This window comes from Camellia sinensis, chromosome 1, assembly GCF_055761805.1.
Source record: "Camellia sinensis isolate YWXY chromosome 1, ASM5576180v1, whole genome shotgun sequence".
NCBI classification, from domain to species: domain Eukaryota; kingdom Viridiplantae; phylum Streptophyta; class Magnoliopsida; order Ericales; family Theaceae; genus Camellia; species Camellia sinensis.
The window spans coordinates 207,633,510-207,647,987 of NC_138961.1; the positions used below are offsets into that span (position 1 = coordinate 207,633,510).

Sequence of the window (14,478 nt, forward strand, 5' to 3'; positions counted from 1 at the left end):
TACTAGTTTTTAAAAGCTGGTGGTGAACAAAGAAATAGTAAAGATGGATACCAAAAGAATAAGCAAACTATAAAATGACGACCCTTTTGTTAATGAGTAATTGTATCTCCAACTCATTAGGCATATAAAATGAAAATCCTATATGTTTGTTAGTTAAAATGTCTAGTATGATTCACTTTTTTCAATTTCAATGATTAGACATTTTAGCTCAATTCACATTTATTAGCTATATGTAGCTTGTAAAATGTATTTAGCCCCTGATTTAACTATCATTTTGGGGTTAAAAAAAGTATAAAATGACAAAATAGGCTAAATAAGTTAATAAGATAAAATATTACATCCAACTTATAATCATTATATTTTTTTCTTTCACAAAAGTTAAAAAAGTTTAAAAAAGGTCAAAAAAATCCAAACCAAACGAGATTAAAAAAGTTATGTTAAAAAATCTTAATACAAAAAAGTTGGTTATATTAATCAATGCCAAACGAAACTTAAATCATTAGGAACATTTCTCTTTATTTTTGTTGTTAGATGTGACCTTTATAAAGTTAATGAGTGTGTTTGGTTTGAGTTTTCTGAATTAAGTTTTTTGAAAATTGAGTTTTTTTAGTTTTTGTATTCTTTTGTTTTTAGTGAATATTTTTTAAATTTTAAACATTTTTTTACTTTTTTAGATGCACCTTAGTTAGATGTATCTAAAAAGTAAAAAATTTATGAAAAAATATTTTAAAAATTAATAAATACATAAAAATATAAAAAAATGTACTAAATTTTTGTATTTTTTTTATATTTTTGGTATTTAGTGAATTTTTAAAAGATTTTTTTTATAATTTTTTTATTTTTTAGGTGTATTTATGTTAGGTGTGTCTAAAAAGTAAAAAAATTATTTAAAATATTAAAAAAATTTAATAAAAACAAAAAAATATGAAAAATAAAAAAGTATAATTTTTTAAAAAATATTTTTTGAAAAATGAAAATAAGTAAGTTGAATAGTATTTGCATGAATAGTTAAAATAAAAAGTATGATTAGAATAAAAATATAAAATAATTAATAGGTAAAACAGAATATATATTTACGTAGATAAAATGTCTATTATTATGGAGATGTGCACTGAGCAAAATGTTACATAGTTGGGCATATTATTCAATTATCTATTTTTAACAGGAGACTCGTCAACGCGTTTATATGTTGTCAACATATGTACACAAAATCTCTTTTATTGAAAACGGAGCACTTGGCTCGGGTTTTTAATCGGATTAGACGGTATTATTCTATTTATAAAGATATATTAAAGGTTTTATTTTGATAATTTAAAATATTCAATATGTAAAATTCGTCGAGTAATATATACCTGTAAAAAATCATTCGAATATTGATAGTTATCTCATTTTATTAGTTTTTTTGTCAATCGTTAATTTGTTCATCTTTTATTTTTTTTATACAAAACTAATCGGATCACATAGTTATGGATATCCGATCAATGTGATTTTTTATAAGCATATAATACTCGACTAGTTCTATACATTGAATGGTTCAGATTATTAGAACGAGACCCGTGATGAGCACTCACAGACAGAATAATACTGTCCAATCTGATTAAGGATTAGAAACAAACTGTTCGGTGTTGAAAATGTATAAATATCATAAATATTTGATTGCTAAAATATATGGTTAGAGAAGACATTATCATAATTTCTTCGAGTTTGCTTTGGAAGATTCTCGACCACTACATCAAATTATTAATAAAAATATGATTTAGGCTTTGTTGAGCAACAATTAAAATAGTTACTTTTTTATATTTTATTTTATTTTTAGTGATTTTTTTTTTAAAATGTATTGAAAAAATTTACTTTCCGAGTCCTAATGTAAAAGGATTTAAGTTAAATAACAAAATTTACTAAAAAAATAATTTTTTTATATTTGTTTTTTTGTCTTTATTGATTTGTTTTGTTTTTGTTTTTTGGTTTTTTTGAAGTCCATCTATCAAGTAAAATTTAAAATATCTTTTTTTTATTTAAAAATAAATTAAAAATAACTAAAATTTAAAATATTTTTTTTTAATTTAAAAATAAATTAAAAATAACTAAAAATAAAAACAGAACAAAAAAATACTTATCAAGCCCAGTAACACGAGGCAAGACTCTCTCGCTCTCTCTCAATCTCCGTCGTCTCTTCCACTTCCTACTTCAATTGGGTAATACATTCGAATCTCTCTCGCTCTCTCTCAGATCTTGTTACAAATATAATTCAATCATCTTTTCTCTTCTCGGAATGAGCGAATGCATTTCTATAAATCATGATACAGGCCTTCAAGTGATAGCTTATGCATTAGGTTTTTTTTTTTTTTTAATTTTTTTAAAGATATATATTAGTCTCTGTTCGTTGTTGTTAATGACATTACTGTTGTTCAGTCATTCATTCATCTATATAGTTCTTTTTTGCTGACTTTGATTTCTATAACATCACTTATCTTTCTTTTTGGTTTGAGATGTGCTTCACAGATCTGTTCGTTTTCTCTTTAGTTATACTTGCTATGGCATTTTAACTGAAATTTCATCTCCTAAGTAAATGGGGAACCTCATCACATTCGATGACGATTGACCATTTTTAGTTTTTCTATTGAGCCAAAAATAAGAAGAAGAAAAAAAAAAGATTTTAATTTTGCTAATGTAGAATTTAATAGAAAATTTCTAATTTGAGATGTGATGTGAAGTTCTGATAAAATTTCTAGTTGTTCATGCAATGTGAAGTGTTTATAGCCAGCCCATCCAAATTAAAGGGGACAACTAAATGAGTGTGTCAAGTTGTTGGGTGTAATTTGATCCTCTTAGATTGTGAGGTTCACAAATTTATTGACTAATCTAATTTGGTTCTTTCTTCTTGGGAAACATCTCTTGATATCCTGTATTTAAGCAATCCTTGTCTCGAGGAAAGTAATGCAAAATGGTGCTCTGGATGCTCATTTCTCAATTGCTTTGGTGAAAATTAAGGGACAATCTGAACTCAAAAAGAGCATTCTAATTTTATGTTTTTAAAGAAAGTAAATGGGTCATGGTTTAGATATCTCCGTGTTCATTATTTTCTTTTGGGCTTTACTTGAGAATTTTATACAAATTGGCAAATTTTCTGAACTGTTACGTCAGATCAAGTTTCATTTGATAATGCCATTGCGACCTCTTGTATCAATTTTTTGAAAAATTTAATATGATAGTCAAACATCTTGAGTTTTTCCTACTAATAGTTCATGTTCATTGCACACATACCCCTCTCACATTCCTTTATGAAGTCAAGGGCCTCCGATTTCTCTTCACCTAGAATGCCACTAAACAACATTATCAATTTAAGAGCCTGCTTCAGTGAAGGAGCTTCAATATGGACTTCATTGTGCCATCTTTCACTGTGTGAGTGTGTGATATTAAGAATATCATTCAAGTAAAGCTGGTATATTTTTGTACCATCTGTTTATCCATTCCTTGGTTGAACTTTAGTGATGCAAGTTCACAATTCAGAAATCATTTCTTCTCTCTTTTCTGCTGGGCCTACAATTTGTGACACCTTCAGTTCTTTCTAAATATCAGCTCAACTGGATGACTGATTGCTGTTGCCTGTGTGTTCTGACTGCCCCGAAGTGATTACAAGTCATGAGGCACCGATTTTCAGTGATCTCGCCTCTGTATAATAATAATGAGAAAATTAGGTAATATAGTGCCTAAGCATTACAGCTGTTGCTGGAGTCTGTTTGGCTTAGAAAAATTGAATCGACGTCAAGTTGCTTTAATATATCTTATAAGAGAGCATTGAGGGTTCAACCTCACTTTTTCTTGCTATCGATCATTTGATGTGACTAAACTGAACATCACTTGGAATTAAAGGAAACCTCATCCACCCAAATAATTATCTTGGTTGTGGTGGAGCTGGTTGCGAAAGGATGGGAGATGGCTCCGTTGGTGTTGGAGTCGATGGAACTGGAAGAACAGATGTCCTCTCTATGGAGAATCGATTAGATCCTCCAAAGCTGTCTATGGACTTCATATATTCAGATGCATTGTTCTCTATGATCAAAGCATCCTCCAGCTCCCGTACAATGTCAGCCATGCATGGTCGATAAGCAGAGAAGGGCTCAATACATGCTAGTGCCACCTCCACTACTCTCCACATGGCCTCTGCATGGTACCCTCCCTTTATGCTAGGATCCACAATTTCATCAATTCTTGAATTCCTTATATATGGTTTTGCCTGTATGCAAAAGGTACTTTTTTGTTAGTTATATTCCTTCGAAGAAATTAAACAAAATTTTTAAAAAAATTATATAATGATCAAGAAAAAAACAAAATAAAAATTTCTAGAATAAGTAGCTAATATAGACATGTTATGCCTTAGTTTCCTTACTGCTAAAACTATATCCTACAAACGGTTTGCGATTGTGTTTTGCCAACCCAATATGCATGCAAGGCCAGGACCAGAATAGGAAGAAAGAATGGAAACAGGTGACTGGGCCTCTACTGTTTTGTAATATGATGAAACAGCCAAAATTTCACCTCTTATCTTTTTCTTCTTCTTCTTCCTTTTATTTATTTATTTATTTTTAAAAGAAAAAAGCAAGCAAGATGATAACAATAAAGAAGGCACCAAAATTTTACTTCTAGAGAGAGAGAGAGCGGTAAATCTTTGAGTTGCGTCAACTTGGTTTTCCAGGATGGGAATGCAATTTCGAGGTAAACGAAGAAAGTCTGAACTAAAGAGAACTTTATATGCATGTCAGACCAACTAGCTGATTTTATGTTGATTGTTGATTTTGCTGTTAGCCAAGTTTTTAGTTTCTGGCCTAGGAAATGAGGAAGTTATGCAGTGAAAAATCAATAATTCAAATTTTAAATTGAGGTGTGAAAGACTTGCATGCTTGTGTCGTTAGATGTGGCACACAAAAGAGCAACATTTTGACTGTCAACTTCGTAGTAGTTAGAAACATATTGATCCATACCCATTCAACCAAGCTCCATTCATTGCGTGGCCTGTGGATGTTGAGAGGCTCTCGACCACTTATTATTTCAAGTAGAACAACACCAAAGCTGAAAACATCACTTTTTGCAGATAAATGCTGGGTAGAATAGTACCTGAACAATACAAGCACATGATATTTAGAGAGATGGTGAATATTTTTGAGGTTATAATGCATTCGAATATGCCTGAAATGAGCATTAGGGGGTGATGAAGATAACAGAATTGCTAAAATAGGAGCTTTTTGGTAATGATCTGCTTAGGATTTATATCCATGTGCATTTTACTACATGAATGGTGAATTACAATAGAAGCTTTTTGGTAATGGTCTGCTTAGAATTTATATCCATGTGCAATTTACTACATGAATGGTGAACATACATTTGTTTGGTAAAATAGTGGATCCACGGACTCTGTAGTCTAAGCATAAAGCACGGTATGGAAGTCGAAATCAAGTATGTGCATAAAAAGACATTGGTCCTTACTCTGGATCCAGGTAGCCGGCTGTCCCCCTTACTTCTAGAGAAGCACCACTATCCCCTTCTTGAGGAGCATATTTTGAAAAACCGAAGTCTGCCACCTTGGCACACATGCTATGATCTAGGAGTATGTTGCTTGATTTTACATCCCTATGTATGACACAGCGCCCAGCATATGTGTGAAGATACAGCAAACCTGAAAAGTGAAACTGCTTAGAAGAAGAAAGAATTAATGATCAAATTTCTGTGGAATTAACTAAACAATTATCATATGAGATGATCAACAAAACAGTAGGTGGGACTTCCTGTTGGACCAGGATTGAACAGCACTAATCGAGTTATACATAGTATTCTTAGATCTATGTCAATGATATACCTCCCTATGTCCACTTTCTAAAGGTGGCTTAGATGCAACTCATCATCTCCGTAGGCCAGTTCTCGTGAGATCACTCCTTCAATTTTGGGCTGATGAAGATTCAATGGCCTTCATTAATCTTTTTGTATCTAATTTTTCTTAACTTGAAGTTTCTCACCAATATTCATCCTCTGTCAAGTTAGGATCATTGCCAATATTTGCTGACACCATCTTCCATTCCGAGAAACACTAGTATCCTTGACACACAATCTGTGCCCTGCAGCCACCTGTGAATCAGAGATGCTATGATCTGTTGTTCTAATCTATATTCGTACCTTACTGTAATCACTTCCCAAATACCATAAAAGTGAGCTCCTTCCATCCTAAGGGCTTAACATATTTTTCCATATCAATAAGGTCAACGTTAATGATTTCATCTTACCGTGTATCCTATACTTGACCAAGACTTTCACTATCAACTTCAGGGTGTTGTAGAAACTGTTCAACCATATCTACATACTAGGGGATTAGAGATGTGTGCTTACACACTTGTGAGCTTCCCTGGTGTCCTCCATCAAGAAAATCCATGACTTATCTTGTCCACTAAAGGCACAAAACAGGTTCATGGCTTATCTTCCTGCAACATTTGTGAAAGCTTGACTGACATATCCAGGGTTTCTCTATAACAGATCGTATATATATATATATATATATATTTTTGGGTTAAGCTAGTGTGCAAGTCTTTCTGAAGGCTACAAAAAGAGACTACACAATCCTGGGCAGAAATAATGATTCCTCTAATATTAGGAAAAAAAATGCTATATATGTTGATCATGGTTCTACATTGACATTTCCCTTTTTTCTTTGTGATAGGCATTTTGCATTAAAGTATTTTCTCCAAGTATCTTTACTTTTTATTAATTTCTCTTCGACTCTTTGTTTCTCTGAAAGTTTTACTTCGTGCGCATCTAAAAATGCTTTTGTGACTTTGTAAATTGTATTAAATTAAATTCTCGTAAATTACAAGTTGCATTTTGTCAAACTCTATTGCTGCTTGCCTGTATTCAGTTCTCTTCCATGCTTCAAATGTTGCTGATATTATTTATTTATTAATTTGAACTAGAATGTTGGATGCTAAGTTCATACCAAATAATGTCATAGTTGAAGTCCATTTAATGTTTTCCCCCTTATTTGTTTGGGGCATTAGGTTTTCTCTTGGGAAAATGCTATAGGTCCCAAATTTTCTACCAAATGAATGACTAAATATCTCACATGGGTGTGGGGTCCATAAAAAAGTGGACCCCACACTCATGTGAGACATTTGATCATTCATTTGGTAGAAAATTTTGTATCCCTAACATTACCCTTTCTCTTGTATCCAAAGAAATAAATGAAAAAATAAATAAATTCTTGCTGTGTCCATTCCATTTAGTTCTGATAGACTAGAATATAACCAAATCCGTGAATGCTACAGATCGCATATTACTTGCCTCGAGCAGCACCGAGAGAAATGGAAAGTCTGGTTGGCCAGTCCAGCGTTTTTCGTTTTGCTGCCTCCCCTGTTAAAAAATTGGTGAAGGATAAATAATGAGCATTAAAAAAGATGTACTTGAAGAGCTTCAGATTTGGACAAGGAGTACCATAAAGGCGATCCTGTAGAGAGCCGTTAGACATAAAGGGATAAACAAGAATTTGTTGGTCATTTTCACAGCAGCATCCAAGGAGCTGGACCAAATTTTCGTGCCGAATAGCAGATAGCAGGTTCAGCTGTAAAATGCATTGATAACAACTGTCAGTCGTCTTGTGAAACAGGTAAAACAGCTGAACATATTTCAGTTTTAACAGATTGTAATCATGGAAACAGATAAAACTATTGATAAGAAAAAGTGCAAAAATACAACATTATTTTATTTCCTTATTTGATGAAAATAGAAAAAAAATTCAACATGGACTAGTGAACCAAGTATGATAAAAACATAATTGTCATTACAGTAGCTTAAGTTGTTGCCAGAATGGTTGGGGAACTTATCATGGAACAGGTAAAAATGTAAAAGATCTAATGATACTTGACATTTCTATGAACCATGTGAAGAATATCTTTATGGAATTTTTAGGTAAATGTTAACTTGGAGAGAGTAGATATGAACATTCAACAGGAAGTGAGTTTCAAATGTATGTATGCAATAAAGTGATATAGTACTTTACCTCGTTATCAAATTCACGAGTTCCCTGAGTTGAAGTGGCTGAACGGACCTTTACTGCCACTTCCTGACCATCAAGTAGAGTACCACGATAAACGGATCCAAAGCCACCTTCGCCTATCAAAGTTTTGTAGTTTTGGGTGGCAGTTTCTATAGATGCCAATGTAAAACTCTCTATGGATATTGGCTTCACAACAATATCATCCATGCTGGGCATAGAAAATATTACATCTGCAATTTAGGAGAATTTCATTGAGAAACCATAACAAATAATTGAACGTACAAAATATCAAAACACAATAAATGAGTAAGCTAATACTTGTTGAAAATGTCTATGAAACTCTTTAGTTGTTTTGAAAGTTGAGTGTATAGATATGGAAATTACAGTTATGAGATTGTCAACCTACAATGAGAAAAATCAGAATATGATTCTGAATTCATAATGCATGTGATTTCTTCTAGCACAGATTATGATTCTGAATTCATAATGAACGTGATTTCTTCTAGGACCCTATAGGTATAATTAGGAGATCCTAGAGGAAAGGAGATACTTGTGCACTCACTCTTTGTCATTGGGTTTCCTTTGCTGTTGAATTTTCCCCTAGTCTTTAATTTTTGTTTGTAGAAGCAAACAAAGAAAATTGCAACTGCAACCATGACTAAGAACAATCCAGCTGCAACTGTGCCTATGATTATTCGCTGTACCAAATGTGAGGATCCTTGAGAACCACATATCCCTTTGCTGAAACATAGAGATTGAAAAAATAATAATAAAATAATAAAGAAAAGAAAATCAGATTCTCCCCTTTATCATGGAGGCATAAATTGCTGTTGCATTTGGAGGAATAAGTTTCATACTCTGTTGTAAGTCTTGAACTGTCAAGGCTGGTAGGAATTTCTTTACTGAAGTGAGGATTGCATCCAAAATACCTGAGGAAACACATAACGGCTGAAGTTGATGCGGTGGTGAATAAAGGAAGACTTTCCTCCCCCCCCCCCCCCCCTTTCTCTTGCATAATATCTTTCTACTTTATCTATAATGGTAAAACAGAAGTATTGAAATAACTTACAATATTCTCAAATATGGAAGTGAGGTAAGAGATTCTGGAATCTTCCCCATGAGATCATTGTGGCTTAGATCCCTGATACATTAATGCAAATGAAGCAACAATCAAAACATGAATGTTATCTTATTTATACTATTGAAATCGTGAATTTCATGACGAGTTGTAGGTAGAAAATGTGGTGGAGAAGAATAGCAGAACTTGAAAATGCTGAGCATATATGCTTTTGGTTACTCAGGTTTTGAATGCATTGTGTACGTTGGTGCACTTGCATTGCACAGATTTTTGAGTCTGCAATGTTGGATTTGGCTGCCCCTTAACAATATGAATAGAAGGATTTGGCTGTATGCATATATAAAGTATAGATATTGACTGTTTTTATACAATGTTTCTGAGTTTAAGATTATACTATTTGTATGTAATGTTATAGAATCCGACTACGAAATGGTTTAAAAATTCTAGTTGGTTGATTGTCTACAACATATCCTTTTAAGTTCCTCAACATTTTGTAAATTAAGATTAAAATGGCAGAGTCGGTGGAACTAAATGGCTTAACTAATTATGAACTACATTGATTTAGGGAGAATAAATTACACTGATGTCAACATGGAAGAAACTGGGAATTCTGGGATGGTGTCAATGAAGTCGTTGTTGCTGATGTTCCTGCATGTCACAAGCAAGTAATGAGCTACATGTAGTTCAACACAACTTGGACAACTTAAATCATATTGACAACAATAAATAGAGTTGTGAATCATACAATTCCTTTAGATGGGTCAACATAGTGATATTGCAAGGAAGTGGTCCTTGGAGTTTGCTGAAAGAAAGGTTCCTGAAAAGGGAGTTTTGGGAATGGAGAAACAAAACAGATTAATAAATCGCGTTCCATATAAACCCAACTGCCAGGAGTTCAGAAAGAGGAGGCGCAACTCACAATGTAGTGATGACTAGGGAGTTATTGATGGGTTCACAATACAGACGATGCCAGGGAAGAGGAAGACAAGGGTCTCCTGACCAAGCCTTCAAGATCTCGTTGTCTTGGTTACTAGCCAGTAACTCATTCCTAACCTCGAAAATCGCATCCACTGTGGAGAGAGACAGAGAGAGAGAGCTGTTCAATAGTATCACAAAGTAAACAAGTGGAATGTAAATCCAGGTGTGAGAAATACATGGTAACTTACTATCTGCTTGGGCAGTCCCTTGAACCCATGGGTGCACCTGCAAGATCTCATAAGCATTAATAATTGGGCCAAACAGGGACCCATTTGATGCCTTGACCAAGGTCAGATTAAGAAACCCATTTGCAGTGAATTTCAAAATGACTGCTTTGTAATTAGACTCGCCAGCCAATATATCAATCTCTTTGCTTTTCTCATTGTTGATGTATACATCGAACACCCTTTCCCCGGCTTGAACAGAATCATTGAGCTCGAGAAAGTATAGGTGGAGATTGTAATTGGTCTGCTCAGTAACAAGGTCATCGTGCAGGAACTCTAAATGATCTGGATGGGTTAGAGCTGTTTTTAGCACTTTGATAGGAGGAGAAGGTGCTGTTATGTTAGCATTGGTGATATTGGCGGTCGATGATAATATCTGGTTGGCTGTTTGGCTGCGATTCAACTCCTTTCCCCAGATTCGATCATATAGATCATATGGATACCTGAGATTGCAAATGTTAAACACGGAAAAGGGTTCTCAATCTTTAACAATATATGCTTGTATGTATATATTCTATGTTATATATGTTTGTGTGTAGTAAATACGATGAAGTCATGTTCGGTATTTTATATTTTATCTTCAGAAAAAAAACTCTTAGCTTATCCATGTGTCTTCTTATTTTCTTTCTTTTGCTGTGAACAGAGTAGCATACCTGATCTTCTGCCCATCACTCCCGACACCAAATCTGTCAATCAATTTCAGAACACTGGAGGGCTCCAGCTGGAAATAATCAGAATTATTCAAAGTCCTTAGTTCAAGCTTCGAAATGTAAGGATATCCCTTTCCCTTCTCTAAGCAGAAGTTCATGTTGTCATTGGTAGCTCGAAAAATTGCCTCCACTTCTGTCTCATACACTGAGTTCACGGTCCCTATCGGTGTAACACCGATCAAAACATTAAAGGAGGAGCCTGGAGGTATCCCCAGCAGATCTCCATAACGGAATGTACCCCTTATCAGATAATCTTGATTCTTTACTGTCGTTAAGTTATAACACCATTTGTTGCCAAACCGTGAATTGAAAAACCGAGCCTTGTTATAGCCTGTATCGTTTTTCACTGGCCTGACTATGTCTTGGCAGGTGAATCTATCTGGGTACCAATCACTGTCCGTTTTCCAACTTATATTGGTTTTTGAATCTGTAAAATTCAAATCACCACAACACTGTATACTGACAAAGCCTGCATAAAATTACATTTAACAATAATAAGAATAGAACATTTTGGGATTACCATTGATTGTTGACAACTTAAAACACTTTTGTGTATTCTAATCATCTACAAAGAAGATCTGCATATCATTGAACACTATAATCATCACATGGATCTAGGTAATCATCAGATTGATCTAACCAACCGGATACTTGTGATTATGATATTTTGTCTGTTGTTGATAATTATTGTTAGGCTAAAGAAAGAAAACCCTTAACGATATTAATCTGTTTTAACTGTTTAATTGAAGATCTGATCATAGTATATAGGCAGAGTTATATGCAGAACAGTTTCAAAAATTACCCAAAAGCTATACATAACATTTACACCTACAAACATAGGTGAACATAATATTGACCTTGATTTCAAGATTAAGATCCAAATATGGTTGAGATTTGTATTGCATTAAATAGTTACAATTAACCCTATTGAGACCTTTGTAACAATAATTAGGACTAATGTTAAGAAATAAAAAAAATTCACATGCTAACCTTCTTGACCACAAGCTGATTGGAAAGATACGAGCAGGCAAAGGATGAAACGGTTGAGCAGTCTTGAATTCCAGTTATCGGATCCCTCCATCATCATCTTATCCTAAATTGAAGTTCCTCCATTGAGTTGCCAAACTCATAATCAGACTTAACTCATCAACTTCCACCAACTACCCAACTAACTACTCTAAATCCCATGAACACTATCATTTTTGGCTTGCCGCTTCGTATCAATTAACGAAAATTAGGTTCTTCAATTACATTTAATCAGATAAAAAACATTAACCTCTTGAAATACATGTAAATTTTGATACATGTAACAATCTTCTATGAGTTGTTAAAGATTCAACAGCCCTTGCTGACAAAAGATCATCAAAAGAGAGAGGTCCTGGAGAGGGAAGCGACTGATATAATTGTGTTTGACTTAAAATGGTGGGTATAGCAGAAACATTGGATTTGGAAGGAAGATGAGAGAGAAAGAGAGAGAGAGAGAGAGAGCTGGGATATTAAGATAATCCAAATTTGATTATCATTTTGATGTTAATTAACCGAGTCTAACTAATACTATCAATTGTTTTAGTGGTGGTGGTTTAGTTTTTTTTTGTTAAATTCTTTTTCACTAATATTGTTTAAAATAATGGGGCGGAGCAACCCTTCATCTTCGTCTCTCTTCTTGTCTGTTGCCCTCTCCGTGTGTAAACATCATGGAAGTGGGGTTTGGCTTCGTAGGAACTTCTAATCATATTTCAGTCTTCAATTTTTTATTTTATTTTTTTGAAATTTGACTCTCCTCACCTTTTCTTTCATAATTGAATGTCTAATTTAATATAATTCTCATTTGTAATTTGTCTTTTAATTAGACTGAAAACGAGAACAAAAAGAAAAAGGAATATTATTTTTTAAACAATCGATAGGAGGGGAAAGTGCATTGCAAGACTCGAATTTGGGCATCATGCTTAATAAGAGAGTACAGTAATGCTAAATGCATACAATTATAACACAAAAAGAGCACAAAAAATTACGTTGTGTGGTTAAGTTATACTTAAAATAATATTTCAATTGCACAATACTTTTTATGTGTTTTTTGTGTGTTTTAATACTGTACACTTAGGTCATGTTTGTTTGGGTGGACATGAGCTTGAGATTGGACTAATAGTCCAATAAAATTATTAATCCGATGTTTAGTTAAACAATTGAAGTACGGACTAATTATTTTAAACTTGACTATTAGTTAAGATAGGATACATAATCTAACGGATTCGTATTCCTAGGACTATTAGTCATGGGAATGCTAATCCAGTCCGCCCAAACAAACATGGCCTTAGCATCATCTTATCTACTAAGCCAACTAATCAGTTTAAAAAAAAAAAGAAAAAGGAAATGATATTCAAAATGTTAATTATGTTGATTTTCTTACTCCTACCATATGGGACTTTATTAAAATAGCAAGCCCAAACTTCTACAAATGTTGACCTAATATGTTGTGGAGAACTTAATTATATTGTCAAATTAATGCCCCACTATTACAGAAATTATGGTGAACGGTCTTAGGTAGTAGAAATTGATTAACCTTCATATTTAATAATTTCAATACTGTATTTGCAACTGTTTCACTATCCCAATTAACCAGTCAAGCCAATCACTGTATTTTGAAGCTGTCGATGTCTAATTTTTTATGCGAAGACAAGACAATTAGGATGAGTTGAAACAGTAATATTAGCATAAAATTAGTAAGTAATTGAGGATGACTGTGTATGACAGATTGGAAAGATGGAGATATTCTTGACATGTAGTGTAGTACTGGGTCAATTAACACAGCTTATTATAGCTTTGTCACAATGATATTGGTTTAACTGACCATACAGTTTCATCACGGATCTTAATTCCATTTACTTACTAGATCTGCATTTTTATTATTATTATTGTTATTATTTTGGTGTTTGATACGTACAATAAGAGAGTTAATTGAAAATGTCTTCTGTAAAATAAACTAAATTGGATTCAAAATAGGTTTCTACTTATTAAGTGTGGGAAACATTTTCCAAATGTAACAGAATTCCATTCTTACTAATGTTGTCTCCGGCACTACCATCCTATCTCCATTGTCTTCAATTTTAAATAGGGATAATTACATAAAAAAAAAAAAATTCTCAAAATTTGAACCTTATAACAAAATAAATTATGAATTTTTAATTTTATTAATTTAAACACTTATTTTTTAAATTCTTTTCAATTTAAATCATTTGTCTATTTTTGTTAAGCAAAATCGATAAAAAAAAAATAGTATTTTAATTATTAAACTTGATGTAAGCATTCATAAAATATCTAAAATATATTTTTCATTAAGTTTAATGACTAAAATATTTATTTTTTCATTAATTTTACTTAATGAAGACAGACAAATGGTTTAAACTGAAAAAAAAAATTTAAATTGATAAAATTAAAAGTTAAAAAATTATTTTG

At 32.8% G+C, this 14,478-nt stretch overlaps 1 protein-coding gene across 2 annotated transcripts; it reads right to left on the reverse strand.

The window, feature by feature from the left end:
- Positions 1 to 3,428: 3,428 nt before the first annotated feature.
- On the reverse strand, positions 3,429 to 12,832 carry LOC114277174 (nodulation receptor kinase). Of its 2 annotated transcripts, XM_028219039.2 has the most exons (15): positions 12,016 to 12,832; positions 10,969 to 11,494; positions 10,280 to 10,758; positions 10,033 to 10,183; positions 9,859 to 9,930; positions 9,693 to 9,761; positions 9,105 to 9,176; positions 8,893 to 8,964; positions 8,598 to 8,776; positions 8,039 to 8,265; positions 7,474 to 7,600; positions 7,324 to 7,392; positions 5,485 to 5,674; positions 4,983 to 5,115; positions 3,429 to 4,237 (listed from the first exon to the last, which is right to left on the reverse strand). In XM_028219039.2, exons 1-15 carry the CDS (start codon positions 12,110 to 12,112, stop codon positions 3,896 to 3,898), a joined length of 2,805 nt encoding a protein of 934 aa, XP_028074840.2. In that variant the 5' UTR covers positions 12,113 to 12,832; the 3' UTR covers positions 3,429 to 3,895. The 2 variants fall into 2 exon arrangements, with proteins under 2 accessions (XP_028074840.2, XP_082749811.1); XM_082893685.1 differs by having other exon boundaries at positions 7,324 to 7,600.
- Between the last annotated feature and the right edge of the window lie 1,646 nt (positions 12,833 to 14,478).

Bases quoted from the DNA above. Each gene is read 5' to 3' on its own strand.
- LOC114277174 (XM_082893685.1), bottom strand. From the start codon at position 12,112: ATGATGATGGAGGGATCCGATAACTGGAATTCAAGACTGCTCAACCGT. The intron at 7,601-8,038 runs GTAAAGTACTAT...TGCATTTTACAG, and splicing joins CTCGTGAATTTGATAACGAG to CTGAACCTGCTATCTGCTAT. The intron at 5,116-5,484 runs GTAAGGACCAAT...TGTATTGTTCAG, and splicing joins GCCGGCTACCTGGATCCAGA to GTACTATTCTACCCAGCATT.